This window comes from Schistocerca nitens, chromosome 8, assembly GCF_023898315.1.
Source record: "Schistocerca nitens isolate TAMUIC-IGC-003100 chromosome 8, iqSchNite1.1, whole genome shotgun sequence".
Classification (NCBI taxonomy): domain Eukaryota; kingdom Metazoa; phylum Arthropoda; class Insecta; order Orthoptera; family Acrididae; genus Schistocerca; species Schistocerca nitens.
This window is the reverse complement of record NC_064621.1, coordinates 358,460,184-358,478,138: the sequence shown is the minus strand read 5'-3', so window position 1 is coordinate 358,478,138 and position 17,955 is coordinate 358,460,184. Positions and strand designations below refer to the sequence as shown.

General features: G+C 42.7%; 1 protein-coding gene across 1 annotated transcript in view; it reads left to right on the top strand.

Annotated features, from left to right (window-relative positions):
• Positions 1 to 17,955, top strand: part of LOC126199566 (ankyrin repeat and SAM domain-containing protein 1A-like) — a 576,756-nt gene that overhangs the window by 226,814 nt on the left and 331,987 nt on the right. Inside the window, exon 3 of the mRNA XM_049936488.1 lies at positions 1,629 to 1,785. Coding sequence (XP_049792445.1) covers positions 1,629 to 1,785 — 157 coding nt within the window. The remainder of the gene's footprint in view (positions 1 to 1,628; positions 1,786 to 17,955) is intronic.

The window sequence follows — 17,955 nt, the reverse complement described above, 5'->3', positions numbered from 1 at the left end:
TGGGCGTTTACACCATTGGTCGACTGCTGGTGTAAACGCGCAGAAGATGACCCTACGTCGGGTTGAAACCGGTTGGCGGTATAATAATAATAAATGCGATTAAGACTGTTTTTGAATAATTGATGAGTACATGTTATCTCGCATAAAGAGAAACGTAGGGAGAGTGTCTCCCGAAAAATCAGCAAAACCTTAATTAGTTTTATAGAAATTTCAGAGGGCGAGAGCAGCCATGCAGACTACAGCTGATCGCAGCTAAGGTAAATACCGCGAGCAGAGGCGTTAACTTGTTGGTTCACCAGCTTGCGTGCACTGTAAACTCGAGCGACCTTGGGCAGTCTTTCGCTCAACTTGTCACAAAACTAACGATCCACCGTACACTTGATTGTCATCCTAAATAGTACCGAACTGTAACCGGAATCGGATGATTTATCGAAGTACTGGCCACCATCATGAAGTAGTCGTAAGAATAATTTTGTAAAGAAACTTATACTTAAAGTTTACAATTGTTGTATTTAGGATTATTTCACTTTCAGAGGACGAGATGGGTTCATTTGACAACTGTCGTAACATTGTCACCTTGTAAACTGTGCAAATGCGTGCATTTCTGTGATAAGATTGGAACGTTAAACCAAAATTATTTACAGCTTACACAGTTGTTGTTCTGACCCGAAAACCTTACAATATAAAAGTATGTCAGAAAAACTCCTAGAAAATCTATAGGTTCAGTAAATTTATGTAGTAGCTTTGTATGTGTTTCTCATTTTTTTTCTTTCTTTTTCCATCGCCATCTGTAAGTTCTAAATTTCTCATTCAGATCATGCTCTCCTAAATAACGTAACTTTCACTCTCACTTTTACTTTCATCGCTGTTGTGATTTCCTGAAGTGATATTTATCATTGGGTTCATTTCCAGTAGAACTTGTGTTTAACTAAGTTTCTACAATAACTTTTGGTCGTGAAAAAGGTTGTTTATAAATGCCTCCAGAGTTTCAGAAGAAGGCCGCACGGAAACTACAAGACTAGGGAGAAATGACACACATCATTGGATAGAGTATCTCTCAAAGCTTCAATTCGTAATGCACGCCATGGCGTAGTTGCACTAGAGGGTAGACACGTCAGAACATACAGGCAACCGCTCCGTACTGTGCCATCGAAATATTTCGCACCTGCAGGTAGCAATCCAATAATCAGTTTTCCAAAAGTGAGCCTCATCACAAACGGTGTCCGTATTGAACACCTGAAATATGGGTTAAGAACTTTGAGAGATGCACTATCCACTGAAATGTCTATTTTCTGTATGCTTTACAGTTTTCGTGCAGTAGTTCTTTGAGACCGTAGAGATGCTTATGAATAATCCTGTATTTCTTTCCATTTCTTTGCATTTTCGGGATTTGCAAACGTCATCGCCAACAGTCCTTTCTTCATTTAACGATTTGCAAATTCACCGATCTTACAAAAAAAAAAAAAAAAAAAAAAACCTTTGACTTTTTAAACAGCGAGCACGGAGTTGGGAAGTCGGGATGTAGAGCTAAATACCCCCACAGTGATTACGGTAATCAGTGTGTTTCTTTCGAATAGGAAGAGCCCGAAGTGTGTGTCTACAGGTGGAGACGTGTTCACCTGTTGCAGAGAGGTGGTGCAGCTGCTGCTGGCGCACGAGGCGTCGACAAACATCGTGGACGGCAAGGGCTCGTCGCCGCTGCACCTGGCCGCGTGGGCGGGCAACGTGGACATCGTGCGGCTGCTGCTCTGCCACGGACCCTCCGTGCCCAACGTTAACCTCACCGTGAGTACCGCCCGCTGTCGCCAGGCGGACTGCACTTGTACAGCGGGCCACCCGCGCATCTTCACTTACGATGCTCTCCACTCATGAACTTCTCAAGAACAGTTTTGCACATCCTTATCTGCGAACGTATGAGGGTTTCGATTCAAGGGAAACAGCAAATGAAATAAAAAGCTATATTTTTAAAAAACGACAGTAATTACTTGAGGCAGCACAGCAGCCCAGGAATAGATTTTATACCGGCAGAGCTTAACCACTGTTAGCGCGGGAAAATCAGAAAAATAGCAACTTTCCACTAAATATAATTATGTTGGTGTTGCTCCACACCGTGCAATGTAATAAGCCTGGATCGTCCTTAGCATAATGTCCACAGGTTGAGACGTTGATCCTCAAGCACGTCCACTCTTTAACAGCTGCCCCGGGCCTATACAGTGTATGAGGCGGCTTCCTGCGAGTATACATTGCAAGCCTCAACTGATGTCAACTATGCTTAAAAAAGAATGGTCCAATCCGATATGTCGGAACCCCCCCCCCCAAAAAAAAAAATGTTTTATACAGGAAGAATACGCACAAAAAAAGTAAAAATTTTCGTTTCTAAGATACACTACAAGTATTTTAAAAAATGTTGAAAATTGCCAAATTCATAGCTCGCTAGGCGGCTGGAGTAATGTACACCACTACCGTAGCTGTGGCATACAGGACATGCGCAACACAGAAAACGCATATTCTTCATTGACGACACATCGGTAAACAGATAATACGGTCGTAATTTGTCAAGCGAATTTCCGTTTCCATTGATATTTTCACTGTTGTTCGCAGTTAGTACTCACTCGAATTTGTATCTCGTCTAATATCATAATAATTAGCTGTTGCTTCTGCGGTATCGCTTAAGTATTAACAGTGGATGTGAAACTGAATTAATTTTTTTTCCCCCTTTCGGATATCCTTGCGAACAGCATGTGTCATGGTGCATCTTCCAGAGTTTCACAGTAATGTGGGATCCAATGAATGTTTTCAACCTCGCAAAGATAAAGTATCCAGAACAAAAAATGGTTCAAATGACTCTGAGCACTATGGGACTTGGAAGTTAAGGACATCACACACATCCATGCCCGAGGCAGGATTCGAACCTGCGACCGTAGCGGTCGCGCGGTTCCAGACTGTAGCGCCTAGAACCGCTCGGCCATCCCGGCCGGCTATATCCAGAACATGGTGTGCAATTCAAATCAGCTACATCTCCTGAAGACGTACATGTGTATTACTTCTTATTAATTTCTTCGATATTCGTTTGAATGATGTCGACATTTTGTTGGAAATCACAGAAACATTATATGAAGAGGAAGCAACTCGGACGATTCCGTGAATTGTGGTTCGAACAACGATTGTTGTAGTAATCAAAGTACAGAGCAAAAATATAATAGCTTTCTAGCCCACAGAACACATTCAGAGTAATAGCTTTCAGTGAAAAAGAAAGGCCTGTAAATTTTTTGATTGAACAAAGGAGGAGAATACGCTTGAAGTTACATTGCCTGCAAAGCCGGTTTCGTTTCGCAAAATCTGAAGAGGAATTGTATAAATATAAGAAAGATTTACACGCAGTACTAAATACGCGCCGAAATGGAACTCACTGAACTGTAAAAGAAAAACTGTTCAAAGGATTTACAGCTGTTGGAGTCAGTGCGCCGTCAGCGAGAAAGACCTCAAAGACTAGAGACCTTCTGAATTGCAAGTGATATGGACTTTACTGATTTCCAGAATTCTTGGACCTGCTTAAATACAGTCAGAAAATTAAACGGAAAAGGAAGTCGCAAAATTACGGAGCAGACAACGCTTTTGTATCAAAATGGAGGTAACCTCTGCATTACTACTATTTACAGTGTGAAGACATCCAGGATCTTCAACGGAATAGGGTGGGACAGTGTTGTTTCTGTACTTTTGTAAACTCAGACACCACATCATAGTATGCATTCATGGACAAGAATAGATTCCCATGGACAACATGATGGAGTGGAGGATGAAATGTTGCTGATGCCTCGGATTGGTGGGGCAGCACGGCTTTGTGATGCACAAGTTGGGAGACAAGTCTTGGCGCCTGGCGCTTGTTCCCAGACCGCGGGAGGAATTACTGCCTCTGCACGTCACCGTGGCTCCGACATAATGGCCCTGAATTTTGCAGGTTTTTGCCATCGTTTGTGCTTTATAAATTACTTAAATAGTGAATGTGAAAAGTACTTCGCTTCCGTCAATCGATGGGCTTCTATGCAGGCGAGCCATTGTTGGTATCTGTTCGCCAGAGGAAATTAAACTTATTATATAAAATGGTTGACTTTTTAATTAAATGACAGTCTGGTACATGGTTTCAATCAGTGAACTCGGACATTTGCAAGCACTCGAATTTGTGATTAGTATTGCAAAATTAATTTCAATCAACTCTTTCTCTTTGAGCTGGGAACTAGACTGGACAGCGGTTGCGGCTTCGCCGCTTGCGTTTTGTGCCTCCGAAAAGTCTCCACGGTACGCATGCACAACATATGCAGTGGTATCTCGTTCTCCACATTCTTGTATGATAATAGATGATAGACAAATCTTGCACTCACTGGCAAAGAATACCCGACGTCATTGAAACGTGTTCCACTCCACGTGTTACCTTGCCAACCTTCTCCGTGAACCATCCTGTTGGAGGGCGTCTACTTTTTATCGTAGTGGAAGCCCGAAGACGAAATTGTTACTAAGAAGATGTTTGCGCACTCTGTGAGACCACATAGCCGCCCTAGCTGTCTCCAAAGCGGCAGCGCGCAATTCTGTTGCATTGTGTTCAAGGTAGCTACGAGGTAGTCAACATCATCTAGTGTTTTGACCACAGCGACCACAAGAAGGCAGATCTTCCATTTTTTGTGTCACGAAAGTGGTTGAATGTTCGAAAGGCGTGGCTGTGGTGTACTCAGTTTAGCAGGAAATTTACCGTACTGACAGCCCTTCGTACCACAGAAGTACAGCCGAACAGGGGGACTGTTCCTACCCGTCATCATCGACTTCGTCCAAATTTTTTGTTTTTGGGTGCTTTAGTCAGAAATGAAAGTGATAAAAGTGGCAACACGGCCAAGCGTGTAGAAAAAGTAGCATTCTAAAGTGGATCGGGAGAGACACGAGTCATTTATATTGGCGCAGTCTCCAGGCAGTTGTTGGCTTAGCGGACTAAATTCAGAACGATTATCTGAGGGTCATGGAGTCGAGAGAAAACCGTTTTATTTTTAGTTTTTACGTTACTTATACTCCAAATACACGTAAATAATGCTCAGTATATTGTACTGTATTAATTAATATTTTCGTAAAGGGTATGAAAAGGGAAGTTTCGAATTACAAATAAATTTCCCGGAAGAGGTTATTAGGCGTACACGAGAACTTCGTGTATAAAATTAGATTCTTTTATTATTTTACAGTTGATGATCTGCACGTACTGGAGTGATATTCATCGTAAAAGCAGGGGAACCTATTGCTCGCGCGCAGCTGCCGAGGGCTGCTCGAAGGTCAGTGTAAAACTAACGCGATACGAAGTCCTGTACGCTTTAATTACAGGCTGTTCTCGAAAAGTTATTTGCAGAGTTCTCGTGGACACTTCAGCACAATCATTTCTTGGAAATTAATTGCAATCACAAATTTTCTTTTGCGTTTCATTTCATGACTCTTACGAAAATATTAAGAAGTACAGTATATTCACTATTATTTCGGTTTATTTGAAGTTTAAATAACGTAAAAATTGAAAATAAAAGCCTTTTCGCGTATGGAGTCGAATTCACGACTCTCGTATTACTGTTCCGTACACTTTCCACTGCGCCAAGAACTGCTTTGAATCTACGTTAACATAAATGCCTCTGGCCTGGCTGACCCGCGCCGAGAATGCTATTGCTTCTAAACGATAAGGCGTTTGGAGCTCCCACGTCTACGACTTTCATTTCTGGCCAAGTCCTGCATACACCATAAATTTGTGCGAAATTGATGTTGGTGGTTAGGCGCGGTCCTTTGTAATCTTGAAATGGCCCACAGAGTCGTCTTGACAGGACATTTATGAGGCATAAACGAATAATTAATTTGGTAATGGAGTAAAGTGTGAGTGGTAAAAACTGTTGATGGTGTCCAAGGCTTGACTACGTTAACAAGGTTGAAGAGTATATTGCTCGTAGTAGCTATACAGAAACGAAGGCAGTTGCACTGGATTGACTAGCATGTAGAATTAAAGTCCACAACAAATACAGCTGGTAGACTGTTCTAAATATCCGTGTATTATTTCGCGCTATTCTTTTAGTATAGAGTAGTTTTCATAAACGCTAGACGACTTGTAATTTTGTTTTTGGAGATACTGAATCTCGTAAAGAAATAATTGGTTTGGTCTGACTGACGATTTGTTAAGCATCTAAAAATGCATAATTGGTATAGTGAGATTCTGCAGGCGAGCTGCTGATGTCTTTTATATGGGTCGTCTCAAACCTTTCGGGTGAAATCGAAGCAGGTGATAGTGGATTCATAACCGATTATATTGAGATAGGGAACCAGTTGTCAGAAGTGCAAATTTATTGTGTTATGGACATACACAGTGTAGGCCGCATACACAGTGTACAACGTAGCTTATGGCAATTGTTCAAAGCGACGGCCGCCAGTCTCAATGCATGTGTCGCAACGGCGCATGCAGTTCTGCCGCACACGTCTCGGGTGTCTATTGTACAATGGAACAAACAACGAGTAATAAACAGCCGCAACAGGCATTTCTGGAGTGAGGACAATCTCCACAACACCCTCATCGGTGGCCACCAGCAATGGTTCTCTCTCAGCGTATGGGCGGGCATTGTCCAAGGTTACCTAGTAGGACCTATTTGCCCCCTCCCCCCAACTCCCTCCCTCCTTTGCCCGGACCAATTTACGTGGTTTTCGTGTGAGATGTGCTGCCATAGTTCTTGGAGACTTTACTCCTTGTTGTCTGCGAAATGATGCGGTTTCAACGCAACAGTGCACCAGCCCCTCGCATTGTTAATGTCCGTGAGCACATAAACAACACGTATCCTCATCGTTGAATTGAAAGAGTAGATCCTGTCCTATGGCCAGCGGGATCGCTCTGGCCTTTTTTCTCTGGGGTTACGTCAAGACGTTGGCGTATAAAATATCCATAGTAACGGATGGAGACCTGCTTGCCAGGATCCAAGCTGCCCGTCTCCTGGTACAACAGACACCGTGCTCCATTGCCACGCATCCGTTGAGACTGGCAGTCGTCAGTTTGAACAGTTGCTGTGAGTTACGTTTTTATGCGGCATATTCTGTGTTTGTGCATTTCTGACCATTGGTTCCCTATCTCAATATAATCGGTTGTGGACGTATTATCACCTGTTCCAATTTGATTCAAAATGTTTGTAACACAGCTCCCGCTTCCTTCTTACATGGTATTTCAGTGTCAGTAGAATTTCAAACAGGTTGTGTATTCATGCTGTATTTTTCAACTGCGGTGTTTAATTGAAGTGCCGTCGAGGTAAGCGCCGATAATTTGTAAAAAGTGTTGTATAGCTTAATTATCACTTATTAGCAGCGAAAAGACTTCCGAAGATACTAATGACCGTTCATTTGTTGGGCAATTATGCTCCCTTCCCTCCCTCCCTCCGTGACAAAACGCTACAGCAGCATGAATGAAAGAAAACATGAATGAAAGAAAAGTAATACTGAGAGAGAGAGAGAGAGAGAGAGAGAGAGAGAGAGAGTTAGGCTTACGAAAGAGAGTGATTGCCTTATACCTAAGGGTATAATGACGGTTCATGTAAAGATCTTATATATCCATTGTACTCGCCTTTGAGTCCGTAGGAAGTTGCTCTCTCGATCTTTCGTGATTGAAATAGAGGCTACCAAGTTTTTTGCGTAGTTAATGAATCATTTTGCTTCCGTAGTTGGGCAGAAGTTTCGTTTAATCGCCTCGGTACGGTTTTTGTTTACATTGTAGCATGCAGCGCGTTAACAACTTCCTTACTGCATTTTATGCCATAACATTGTTCTGTATTCATGATGCCATTGGTCGTTGTAAGCTATATTATATTCGTTTGTTTGTGGGGCATTATAAACTGCACAGTGTAACGTAATGGTCCTTTTCTGCTCAGGCTTTCTTTGCGAATTTCATAATGTGGTTAACAATTAGCATTGTGATGCCTGCTGTGCAATTTCTGCAACTATAAAAAGAAAAAAAAAGTGAACCTAAATTCCATTTGTTTGGAAACGGTACAGTTAACTAGCTAGCAAGCAATACACTTCGGTTTCATTCTTTCTGGTAATGATTCTTTTTCATTTTTCTGTTTCCTGAAAGGACTTGTTTTTTTTATGTAGTTACTCTGATCTGTTGTTTGCGGTGCGGCAGGGGCACGCGTACAACAGCTTTCATTTCATACAGCCGCTGTTTACCTGATTGTGTGAAATGTTTAGCAACGTGAATCTAGGGTAGTTTGGAATTTGAGCGCAATGTACATACATCGCCGTTAAATGCATCACAGCAGAATGCGGAGAGTAGTTTTTAGTGAGGTATTGCTTGCTAAACGAAGGAATTAGAATTTAAATGGAGACGGACTAGCTGAACTCTGCCACGATGGTTAGTCTGGACCTCTGTTCCATCCAACATGCGTTGACGGTGTGAAGGTCATAATATACTGAGAACGTGTACGTTCTAGAGCAGATGTGTCCAACCCGCGGCGCGCATGCTGCTCAAAGGAAGTACCAATGCGACCCAAGAAGTGAGCAACCATCAAGCGATCGGTAAATAAAACGTTCCATAAAATTCCGTTTTTGTAAAGTTACGATAAATTGAATATTTTCTGGCAACACGATGCTATTCTCTCATTCATCCACCCGTTTATTTATTTTTTATTTTTAAATTTGCTCATATCTTATTGTTATTGTTAGCTATATTATGTACGGCCCAAAAATGCTCGTCTTCTTCCAGTGTGGCCCAGGGGAGCTAAAATGTTGCGCATTCCTTTTAGTCATGTGAAGTGCTACGCACCAAACATCAGTTTAGGCACTGTAGCCAGTGGACCAATTCAAATGTCTAACAACTTCTATGCCGTTGGTTATATGCTTTCGTAGTCACGTTTCTTCGTACTGTATTATGTCTTTTTACATTGTGCCAGTCTTTTCATTTACCATGCATAACTTTTCTCTCCACTGTTACTTCAAAAGCTAAGTTAACTGTTCCTGTCTAAGAATGTATACCATTACCATCTACTCATTTTTCTGATGAGTGATTTTATTAGAAATATATTCTTCTTTTTACCTCTTCATTTCGTATTTTAGTCACCTCCTTATTGATAACAAACTTCTGGACCATCGCATATTAAAATCCTTGAAATTTCCTCTTTTCTACTTATGTGCAGTTTAGGTTCGCTACCACTATCTTAAACTCGAAACGTATTGTTGCAGAAACTTTTACTCTGCTCCACATCGACATTTATTTATTTACTAGCTGACCCGTGCGGACAATTCGCACTCTGTGCTTATGTCACCAATAGGTAACATAGTAATGGGGAAATAAGGGAGCCGCGCGGGATTAGCCGAGCGGTCTCAGGCGCTACAGTCACTGGCTGTGCGGCTGGTCCTGGCGGAGGTTAGAGTTCTCCCTCGGGCATGGGTGTGTGTGTGTGTTTGTCCTTAGGATAATTTAGGCTAAGTAATGTATAAGCTTAAGGACTGATGACCTTAGCAGGTAAGTTCCATAAGATTTCACACACATTTGAACATTTTTTGAAATAAGGAAATGCAAGTATTTGTTAATGAAAGGTATTATATTTTGAATATGGTAACATATATTAGTCTCATTGTAAAAAAATCGATAACATTATGTACAGTATATTTAACTGAAAAACATATAGAAGCAGATATTGTTGTCTCGGATTAATTTATTCTTTTAAAAATTCTGTACGTTAGAAAACTTCTTCGAAAACATCGTTAACAGTTGTAATGTGGTCGTCGTTTGCTTTTTGGCTGTGTGTGTCTTTAGAACAAACAGAAATGTCACTGCTTTTGCCAACTCGTGAAAAAGTCGCGTACAACTGTCCATGCGAAGAAACAGGTTCTGGTAAATACAGTCCTGCCCTTTGAACCATCTGACCTTGTGCTTTATTAATTGTCAGAGCGAAGGCTACTTTTATTGGGTACTGTTTCGTTGTCATTTGGAATGGCGTGGTTGAATCAGAAGGTATTGCCGGGTAAGAGCACAGTTTTCACGGAGTTCAAAAATTCTATGAGGTACGATTGAAAGTTGTTTACTTGTTCAAGCTGGTTAGAATCAGAAATGAGGTAAAGCTTTGCCTCTGCAGGTAACAAATGGAAGTGACATATTCGTTAATTTTTGTACGTTCAACCATAATTTTTTGGGCATAGGATCGCCGCTGGACGGATCTGCAAAACATTTTGTTCATAGATTTCTGTGGCACTGAATGTGATGGTAATAAAACTGTCGTAACTACGATAACAATGTTTAGGAATTTTGATCTCCTCATTGAAATAATCTGTTTCGATTTGTGTATCAACATTATCCTGTTTAAGTAACTTTACGGGGGAAATGGGATCACCATTTGCCCTCATACACTCCTGGAAATTGAAATAAGAACACCGTGAATTCATTGTCCCAGGAAGGGGAAACTTTATTGACACATTCCTGGGGTCAGATACATCACATGATCACACTGACAGAACCACAGGCACATAGACACAGGCAACAGAGCATGCACAATGTCGGCACTAGTACAGTGTATATCCACCTTTCGCAGCAATGCAGGCTGCTATTCTCCCATGGAGACGATCGTAGAGATGCTGGATGTAGTCCTGTGGAACGGCTTGCCATGCCATTTCCACCTGGCGCCTCAGTTGGACCAGCGTTCGTGCTGGACGTGCAGACCGCGTGAGACGACGCTTCATCCAGTCCCAAACATGCTCAATGGGGGACAGATCCGGAGATCTTGCTGGCCAGGGTAGTTGACTTACACCTTCTAGAGCACGTTGGGTGGCACGGGATACATGCGGACGTGCATTGTCCTGTTGGAACAGCAAGTTCCCTTGCCGGTCTAGGAATGGTAGAACGATGGGTTCGATGACGGTTTGGATGTACCGTGCACTATTCAGTGTCCCCTCGACGATCACCAGTGGTGTACGGCCAGTGTAGGAGATCGCTCCCCACACCATGATGCCGGGTGTTGGCCCTGTGTGCCTCGGTCGTATGCAGTGCTGATTGTGGCGCTCACCTGCACGGCGCCAAACACGTATACGACCATCATTGGCACCAAGGCAGAAGCGACTCTCATCGCTGAAGACGACACGCCTCCATTCGTCCCTCCATTCACGCCTGTCGCGACACCACTGGAGGCGGGCTGCACGATGTTGGGGCGTGAGCGGAAGACGGCCTAACGGTGTGCGGGACCGTAGCCCAGCTTCATGGAGACGGTTGCGAATGGTCCTCGCCGATACCCCAGGAGCAACAGTGTCCCTAATTTGCTGGGAAGTGGCGGTGCGGTCCCCTACGGCACTGCGTAGGATCCTACGGTCTTGGCGTGCATCCGTGCGTCGCTGCGGTCCGGTCCCAGGTCGACGGGCACGTGCACCTTCCGCCGACCACTGGCGACAACATCGATGTACTGTGGAGACCTCACGCCCCACGTGTTGAGCAATTCGGCGGTACGTCCACCCGGCCTCCCGCATGCCCACTATACGCCCTCGCTCAAAGTCCGTCAACTGCACATACGGTTCATGTCCACGCTGTCGCGGCATGCTACCAGTGTTAAAAGACTGCGGATGGAGCTCCGTATGCCACGGCAAACTGGCTGACACTGACGGCGGCGGTGCACAAATGCTGCGCAGCTAGCGCCATTCGACGGCCAACACCGCGGTTCCTGGTGTGTCCGCTGTGCCGTGCGTGTGATCATTGCTTGTACAGCCCTCTCGCAGTGTCCGGAGCAAGTATGGTGGGTCTGACACACCGGTGTCAATGTGTTCTTTTTTCCATTTCCAGGAGTGTATTTTGAGTTCACTTGACAAATTGTAACATGGAACCATAAGGATGATTGTTTGACTGTAGTTTTCGACAATGGCACTTCTATTTGCATGTCCAACCGTAAGTAATACTTAATGGAAAGCTCCGCCAACAGAATAATTAAACCTCAGCAAGGGATATTATTATTCATGATGTCCCTTAAAAATTTATAGACAGCTACTAGCGCGTCTTTGGGAACAACTGAAATCTCGTCCCAAATGATGAGATCAGAATCTCAGGAAAGCTGTGCATCCTTATGTGAGTGCGAATAGATAAGACATGTGTGTTCAAGATGGGTACAGGTAGTTTGAAAGTCAAATGTGACATAAGTCCCCCTGGTAGGAGCTTCGCAGCAATGCCTATCCATGCAGCTGTTCAAACAAACTTGTTTTCACCTCGTAAACTGTGACACTTGTAGACAAATGGTTAACCGGAGCCTCTGGGCCCGTCAGTGAAGTAAAAATTGGAAATCTGATTTCTCACTGAGTGGAAGACTTCCTCAGTTATTGCGTTCTGTTCTTTATTTAGCTTCTCGCTAGGTGTCTTGCCGTTCTTACGTTCTTCTTCTACTTTGTAGGCTTCTGTTATGCGTTGTGCCACGAACAGGGGGCGACAGGTTGACTTTTTGGCAAGATTTGGCATGACATTTGAAAACATTCTCACATTTCAGCGGTGTGAGATTGTAGGCTTCGGTTGGCGCGTGCTGTCTGAAAATCTTGTGAATGTGTGTCCTGAAATGTTGTCCACAACTCAGGTATATAGGCAGAAGAATGGAACATCCAGATAAAAAGCTATAATGCATTCAAAATAAGGTTTTTTAACAAAACAATAACTTTTAACTACAGAATCCGCCAAAAAATGTATACACACTTTAAGGAACGAAAAGTATTACTTATGTGTGTATTTTACATGTAATAATTGATCACACATGTTGTACAACCTTCAGTTTTGCACATGGTTGCTTTAAATGTTCAAAATGTTCACCGTTGGCGGCTATACGCATAACAGAACGACGAGCGGTCGCCGGAACTACGTCAGTCAGTGTTACAGTGGAGATCGCCGCACATGTCGCTGTAATCTCCTGGCGAAGTTCTTCCAGCATGTGTGGTTTACTACGTCGATCGACGTTATCTTATACGGTTCCCCAGAAGTAAAAGTCCATAGGTGTTAGATCTGGCGACCGTTCTAGCAACCGTACCACAATAAAGGTCAGCATTTAATAACGATTGTGGTGTTGCTCACGCTGCTAAATACTGCATTTTCGGGCAACAACAGTCATATTATGTGGCAGGTGTCATTAGAGTACAGTTAATAGTCATTTCATGTAATAATCAAAAAACTAGGCACTCATCTTTTTGTGTTTCCCACGCTGGTCTCGTCGTAAAATCATGGCTCAATCGTTGAAAATCTAGGTGGATATGATTCCAAGCTCGGATGCAAAGAGGCCTAGGTTTTATTCTGCTATATTCAAAAGTTTTGTAGATGCGCTTCACAAACCATCCTTGAAGATTACACTTTTGCGGGACAATGGTGATGTAAAAAAAGCAATCAGCACTCCGAATTTAAGTTACACTTCCTTTTAATTGCAATATCACGTAAACACAAAACATCACTTCACAATACAAAACATACTTGAAAACATCTTCCTCACAGTCACTGTTAAAGTTCACATTTTATAAGTTGACTACAATATGTGTCTTTCTTACATTACTTCCAAGACGTCCGACTCTCTAACAAATCAACAACTAACTAATAATCGCTTACGCGCCCAAAAATCAGTTACAAGTACGTGAAAGATCATAGTGACAAAAGAAAGAACACACATAAGAATAATATCATTGCGATATAAACATATCGATGTATCAAAAGTGAAATCAAATCTGAATGTTGTCTCAGAAATATGTCAACTACTTTGCAGAAACGCAGTAGAATATAGCTGGTATCGAGAGGTTCAAGTGAGCTGCCGTAATGGGTACGTAATTCAAGTACCATTACACCGTGGAGGGAACTCAATGGGCCCTCTTCGTCCAATCCAATGCCCCGGAAAATTGCCATCCAGGAAAGCTAGTACGGCTAGGTGGTAATGTGGTGGCGTCCCGTCCTCTTGGGAGAAGACCTCTTCATCAGCTTGATAAAGCGCAAGTATACCTGGCAAAACTGATGTGCATAACATTTCACTTCTCCAGTGACAGTAGCATCAAAGAAAGAGGGTCCTACTAAGCCCCTAGATGATGGTCCACACAACACATGAACCCCTGGTATATTTCCCTATGCCCAGTGCACGCTGTTACGCCGATTCACGGTTCTATCAAGTTTAAATTGAGCCTCGTCACTCCACGTTACCTTCGTCACAAATTGTTCGCCATCAGTTACCATTTGCTGACACCATTCGCAAAATTCCATTCGGCGATCAGGATCGTCATAATTAATCGCGTGCAGTAATCGTAGAATGTAAACTTTGCACTTAGCAGCTTTCAGAATTTTTAGTACACTTGTACTGCTAACCCCCACTTCATGTGCACATTACGTAGCAGACGTCCGTGAAGAAGTAACAAACGTTTCCAACACGATAGCTGACGAAGCAGGACTTGCAGCTGTATGCTGTCTTCCTGATTTTCTTTTTTGAATATCACAAATCGTTCAATGCAATTCAAACTTGTCAATGATGCGCTTAATTGTTAGGTGGGTTGGCGGTTCTGTTTCAAACACACACCTCCACTGACGTTGCACTTCAACAGCATTATCAAACTCGAAAATCCACTTCACAATACATTTTCGCTGCTCGAATGTCAAGCCTGCTCCAGTCATCTTGTTTACTCAATACTGGGGTGAAAGTACTAACATCTGTTGACCAAAGGCGATACTACAACACACTCATAACTCAAATCCAATGATAATTTAGATATCTCGACAGAGCCTGACAAAGGGTGTTAAGTTTTTCTGGCGGACTTTGTATTTATGTATTTTTCGTCGTTAGTGCTAAACGAAATCTTGAAAATGACGTATCAATCACTATTTTTGATTAAGTAATAAGGGAGATATGGCGTACCGACAAAAAAAAGCTATTGAGAAATAATACATACGATTGCTTATTTAGCCTGACCGTATTAGTCTTAAGCACCTCTCTTACATCTAGCCGGAAACAACGCATACCAGAACTGGTACAAAACATTCACAATAATAATAATAGTCATTATGATATGGATTGGTCTAGAACAGCCGACGCTGTCTTTAATATTATCAGATTTGGAAGGAATAATGAAAGAGAATATTGAAATGAACGTGACAAATGCTGTTAAAAAAGAAGGAAGAATGGCGGGCAAGAAGGGTTGACGAGAGTGAGGTGCTATCGAGAATATGGGAGAAGTAGCTATTGTGACAGAAGGTGGACCATTAGCAGTCTTTTGAAATTTGAAAGGAGTTAATTTCTCTTGATATTTTGAGGAAGATTATTCGGAAGTGGGATTTAGAGAACCTGACAGTGTTATGTAGTGATGCGGAGAGGATTTTACTTTGTTGGGAACGAATACTTCTGTTGTTTTCTTCAGATAGTAGTATAAGAGGTGAAGACAAATAAGAGGGAGTGTAGTGATTGAGAAGACGTTAGAACAAACGCAAAGCACAATAATTTCTACTCACATGGGCATGTAGCCGTGATAATTGTTCGTAGGCAGCAGTAGTATGGTCGGAATAGCGAATGTCACAAATATTTTCTTCACAAGCATTCATCGCTAGTTCCAGCTGGCGTGAGCCATCATACGAGAGTTCTAGGAGATCTTTGGGAGTATTGGTGAGTCTACGAGCTTCCTTTTAAGCCCGAGAGAAAGTATTTTTCATATTTCTGTTGTAAGTGAAGTGACGCTGACGCCTTATTGGAGACTGAAGTTATAGGTTCAATCCAGTCTAAGTGACGGTTCAGAATTATCCCCAGTTCCTTTGCAGACGAAGCAAACGTTATTTCTGTGCTGTTTAGAATTAAAAAGTGGAAGAGATACTGTCACTTGAAGGCTAACAAGTCTATTCGTCAGCGACGAGGCTTGCTTGCGTTTTAGGTGGCGTAAATTTCAATCCTATGTTCTGTGTCCATTCTGATAAAAGAAGTCAGTCAGAATTTACACTGTAGATGACTGTGAACGGGCTTATTCAAAAAATGGTTCAAATGGCTCTGAGCACTATGGGACTTAACTGCTGAGGTCATCAGTCCTCTAGAACTTGGAACTACTTAAACCTAACTAACCTAAGGACATCACACACATTCATGCCCGAGGCAGGATTCGAACCTGCGACCGTAGCGGTCGCGCGGCCCCAGACTGTAGCGCCTAGAACCGCTCGGCCACAACGGCCGGTGAACGGGCTTATTGAGCATACACTCACGTATAACTGAAATTTATCACCGTATAAGTGATATTTGCATTTGGAAAGAATAATCGAATGTAATGAGAAAGGTGAGGGATCCACTGCTAATCCTTGTGGGACGCCTGGTACTGCAGTCTTCCATTGCAACGTATTTGTTCCTATCATTACACACTTGGCGAAACGTGAGGTACGAGTGGAACCATTGTACAGCTCTTGGAGAGAAATCTTGACTTGTGAGTTCAGTAAGTGGAATGTCAAAGTCGACAGTGTCGACAGCTTTGCTGAAATCACAAAAGCTCATAATAGTCGCCCCTTTTTTTCCATAGCTTGTTGCAGATCGTCAGTCCCTTTTATAAGAGCGCTCGTCGTAGTGCGACATTTCCGAAAACCCGACGAGATTCATTTAAAGGGTTATTTTTGACGTTAAGTAATATCACATATGACATCTTGAGGACACTTTTCGTGCAAATTTCGATGTCAGCTTTGTTTCGGCCATCAATGTAACTTGTTTCCTGCATAGAAGACCACTGTGCCAGAAAGCAGCTCAGTGATATTCCATGCTGTTCGAAATGTCTAGTTAATGTATGCCAATTGTATAATAATTACTGTGACAGAGATCGTATAATGGGTAGTTTGAAGACCCGTTGAGTGTCGGTGGCCTGAAACACAAAACCAAGCTTATCTTCCAAAGTGTGAAACTTAGAATGGACTGAGAACGTCACAAATGAAACAGAAGTCAATAGCTGATGCTAGTCCTCCCCTGAAATATTTCCGTGGCCCGTGCAGTCGAACCGTGAAAGGGAGACAGTGACGCAGCCTATCTCATTTAGGAATGAGTGTTAGAAACAAGATGGATTCTGATCAACCGCAGCTGTTGAAAGGCATGATGTTAGGAAGAACTCCACTTAGAGCTGGTATATTGCTGGATATTAAAACACAACTGGTTTCGCGGCTTAAAGCCGCGTCATCAGGTGCAACGACGTTAAAAGATCAAAGGCATACCCATCGCTCTTTGTCAAAATTTACCGGATCGATGGGTATGCCTATGATTTTTTAACGTTGTTGCACCTGATGACGCGGCTTCAAGCCACGAAAGGGGTTGCGTTTTAATAAACAATGATTATACCAGCCGTAAGAGGATTTCTTCCTAACATCTAAATTATATCTGGTTGGCCATAGGGCAACTAGACACCCGCGCGCGAAAATCTCTAGGATGAATCTTAGAAGTCTGATCTGCCTTTCAGATTGGGTAACACTCTCTACTATACCTGATTTCGAGCTCCTGTCTTTGACTTTCGCGGGTGATGTTCCACCAACAGAGCCATCCGAGAATGTCTCACGAAAAAACGCAAAACATCGTTGTACAACTATAGTTCCTCTCTATCATACTTTTCCAAATCTGGCTGGTCCAGGAACTGAAACCCACGCGGCAGACCTACAAGAAGGTTCGTACCCGAATGTCTCTTCTCTGCTCCGTATTTTTAAGTACACGGTGTTTTTTCTGTTTAATCCGAATAATTCTTCATTGAATCTGGCTTTTTTTCGGTAGTTGTTTGGTAGTGCGTCCAGCTACGAAGTGGCTGTTCCGGTGACTTACGATCGTTGTATTCTTAAAGAGTTTTTCGCATTCTACTATCAACGTAAACTTTTAACGGTCGTTGTGAGCCACAACAGAGTCTGTTGAATGTACATCGTCCGAAAAAATACGGGACATGACCTGCAGCACCAGAAGAGTGCTTTTCCCATTTTTCTTTTGTGCGAGTTTTTCATCC